The following is a 2,270-nucleotide window of genomic DNA, read 5'->3' as shown; positions in this document are numbered from 1 at the left end:
TAGTAGCGCCTTTCGAGACCCGTCGACGGCGTGGCTGAGCCTCAACGGTCACTGGAACACCATCATTGGCAGCAGGAGCGAGCAGACGGGAATGGCGTATTTGTATAGAAGTAGGGATTTTTTGAATTGGACTAAGGTGGAACAGCCTTTACATTCGGTTTTGAATACAGGAATGTGGGAGTGCCCTGATTTCTACCCAGTTTTCCACTTCGGTAGATTTGGCTTGGACAAGTCAGTGATGGGAAATTGGTTTAAACATGTGTTGAAGGTGAGCTTGGAGATGACTAGATATGAGTATTATACGCTGGGGAACTATTATCAGATGACGAACAAGTATGTTCCCGATAATACCTCGACGGATGGGTGGAGTGGGCTGAGGTATGACTATGACAATTTCTATGCTTCCAAGTCGTTCTATGATCCGATGAAGAAGAGAAGGGTTTTGTGGGGTTGGACTAATGAATCAGATAGTGTCCAGGATGATGTTTCCAAGGGATGGGCGGGAATTCAGGTTTGTTTTAGATGCAATGTGCTCCGTTTTGTTCTATTTTTAATTGAATTTGCTCTATTTTGTATTTGGGTCGACCTTTTCTTTCTCCTTTTCCTAGGCGATTCCTAGGACGGTGTGGTTGGATCCCAATGGAAAGCAGCTCTTACAATGGCCAGTTATGGAGCTCAATAGGCTGAGACAGAAGATAGTTATGATGCTAAATCAAAAGCTAGTCAAGGGACAAATTGTTGAGATCAAAGGAATTACTGCGGCTCAGGTTGTTTAATTTATAACGAATCCGATCTTAACCCAAATCCCCGACAGTGGTTTGTAGCGGGTTAAGAAGATGTGAAAGCACCTCTAAGATTTAAGGGAACAAGCTGGGTGTCATTTGATCGATTGTTTCTTGTGTTTTATACAGGCCGATGTTGAAGTTATCTTTAGCTTTTCGAGTTTGGATAACGCAGAGGCATTTGATCCAAGTTGGGTTGACGCGCAAGCCGTGTGCAGTCAGCTGGGATCCACGGCCCAAGGTGGTGTCGGACCCTTTGGGCTTTTGACTCTGGCTTCAGAAAACCTCGAGGAGTTCACTCCTGTGTTCTTCAGGATCTTCAAGGCAGAGGCTAATCACGTGGTTCTTATGTGCTCTGATGCAAGAAGGTAGCTTCAATTCCCTTATCAAAGGACCTTATAATTATTTTTTCATATTTACAAAGCTCTGGTTTCTCTCTTTTGGTGTAGCTCATCTTTGAAAGATGGATTATACAAGCCGACATTTGCGGGTTTCGTCGACATCGATTTGTCGAGTAAAAAGCTCTCATTAAGAAGCTTGGTACGTAAAGTCATAGTCCAATACATTCTCGCACCGTATCGACAAATCTAAACTATGTATTATTGTGCAGATTGATCACTCGGTGATAGAGAGCTTTGGTGGGGGAGGAAAAACATGCATAACTTCGAGGGTATACCCAACAAAGGCGGTGTTTGGGGATGCTCATTTGCATGTTTTCAACAATGGAACAGTGTCTATCACGGTGGAGTATTTAAGTGCTTGGAGTATGAGAAGTGCTTGGGTGAACTAAGTCATTTTTAAGTTGGAACAGCTTTCTAACCGCTAATAATGTTAGAACTAACTCTTAGTTTTTGATTGTTATTACTTTTGCAAGAGCTACAATGTCATTCCTTGCGGCAACCACTGGAATATTACAGAACCATCTATAGAGGGTCATAACTTATTCAACTTGCAGTCAATTAGGCTATATGATCTTTGCTTGCGGCATCTCTAACTATTCAGTTAGCGTCTTTCACTTAATGAATCATGTGTTTTTCAAAGCATTACTATTCCTAAGTGCAGGTTTGGTGATTCACGCCATGTCGGATGAGCAAGATATGCGGAAGATGGGGGGGCTTGCCTCCTCGTTTCCTTTTACCTATGCCATGATGTTCATGGGCAGCTTATCTCTAATAGGATTTCCTTTTCTAGCTGGATTTTATTCCAAAGATGTGATCTTAGAGCTCGCTTACACTAAGTATACCATCAGTGAGAACTTTTCTATCTGGTTGGGAAGTGTCTCTGTCCTTTTCACCTCTTGTTACTCTTTTCGTTCACTTTTTCTAACATTTCTAGTACCAACTAATTCATTCGGGCGAGACATCGTTAGATGTCATGATGCGCTCATTCCTATGGCCATTCCTTTAATCCTTCTGGCTTTCGGGAATCTCTTTGTAGGATACTTGATCAAAGTGTGACCCGTTAGCCTATAAGCCAGTACTGTGACGA

At 42.5% G+C, this 2,270-nt stretch overlaps 1 protein-coding gene across 1 annotated transcript in view; it reads left to right on the top strand.

Moving 5' to 3' along the window:
- Window positions 1–1,626, top strand: part of LOC111498902 (beta-fructofuranosidase, insoluble isoenzyme 1-like) — a 4,055-nt gene extending 2,429 nt beyond the window's left edge. Inside the window, exons 2-6 of the mRNA XM_023150255.1 lie at window positions 4–511; window positions 609–767; window positions 912–1,150; window positions 1,232–1,322; window positions 1,393–1,626. Coding sequence (XP_023006023.1) covers window positions 4–511; window positions 609–767; window positions 912–1,150; window positions 1,232–1,322; window positions 1,393–1,572 — 1,177 coding nt within the window. The 3' untranslated portion in view covers window positions 1,573–1,626. The remainder of the gene's footprint in view (window positions 1–3; window positions 512–608; window positions 768–911; window positions 1,151–1,231; window positions 1,323–1,392) is intronic.
- The last annotated feature ends 644 nt before the right edge of the window (window positions 1,627–2,270 follow it).

Source organism: Cucurbita maxima, unplaced genomic scaffold (assembly GCF_002738345.1).
Source record: "Cucurbita maxima cultivar Rimu unplaced genomic scaffold, Cmax_1.0 Cma_Scf00026, whole genome shotgun sequence".
In the NCBI taxonomy this organism is placed as follows: domain Eukaryota; kingdom Viridiplantae; phylum Streptophyta; class Magnoliopsida; order Cucurbitales; family Cucurbitaceae; genus Cucurbita; species Cucurbita maxima.
This window is presented reverse-complemented; position numbering and strand designations above follow the sequence as displayed.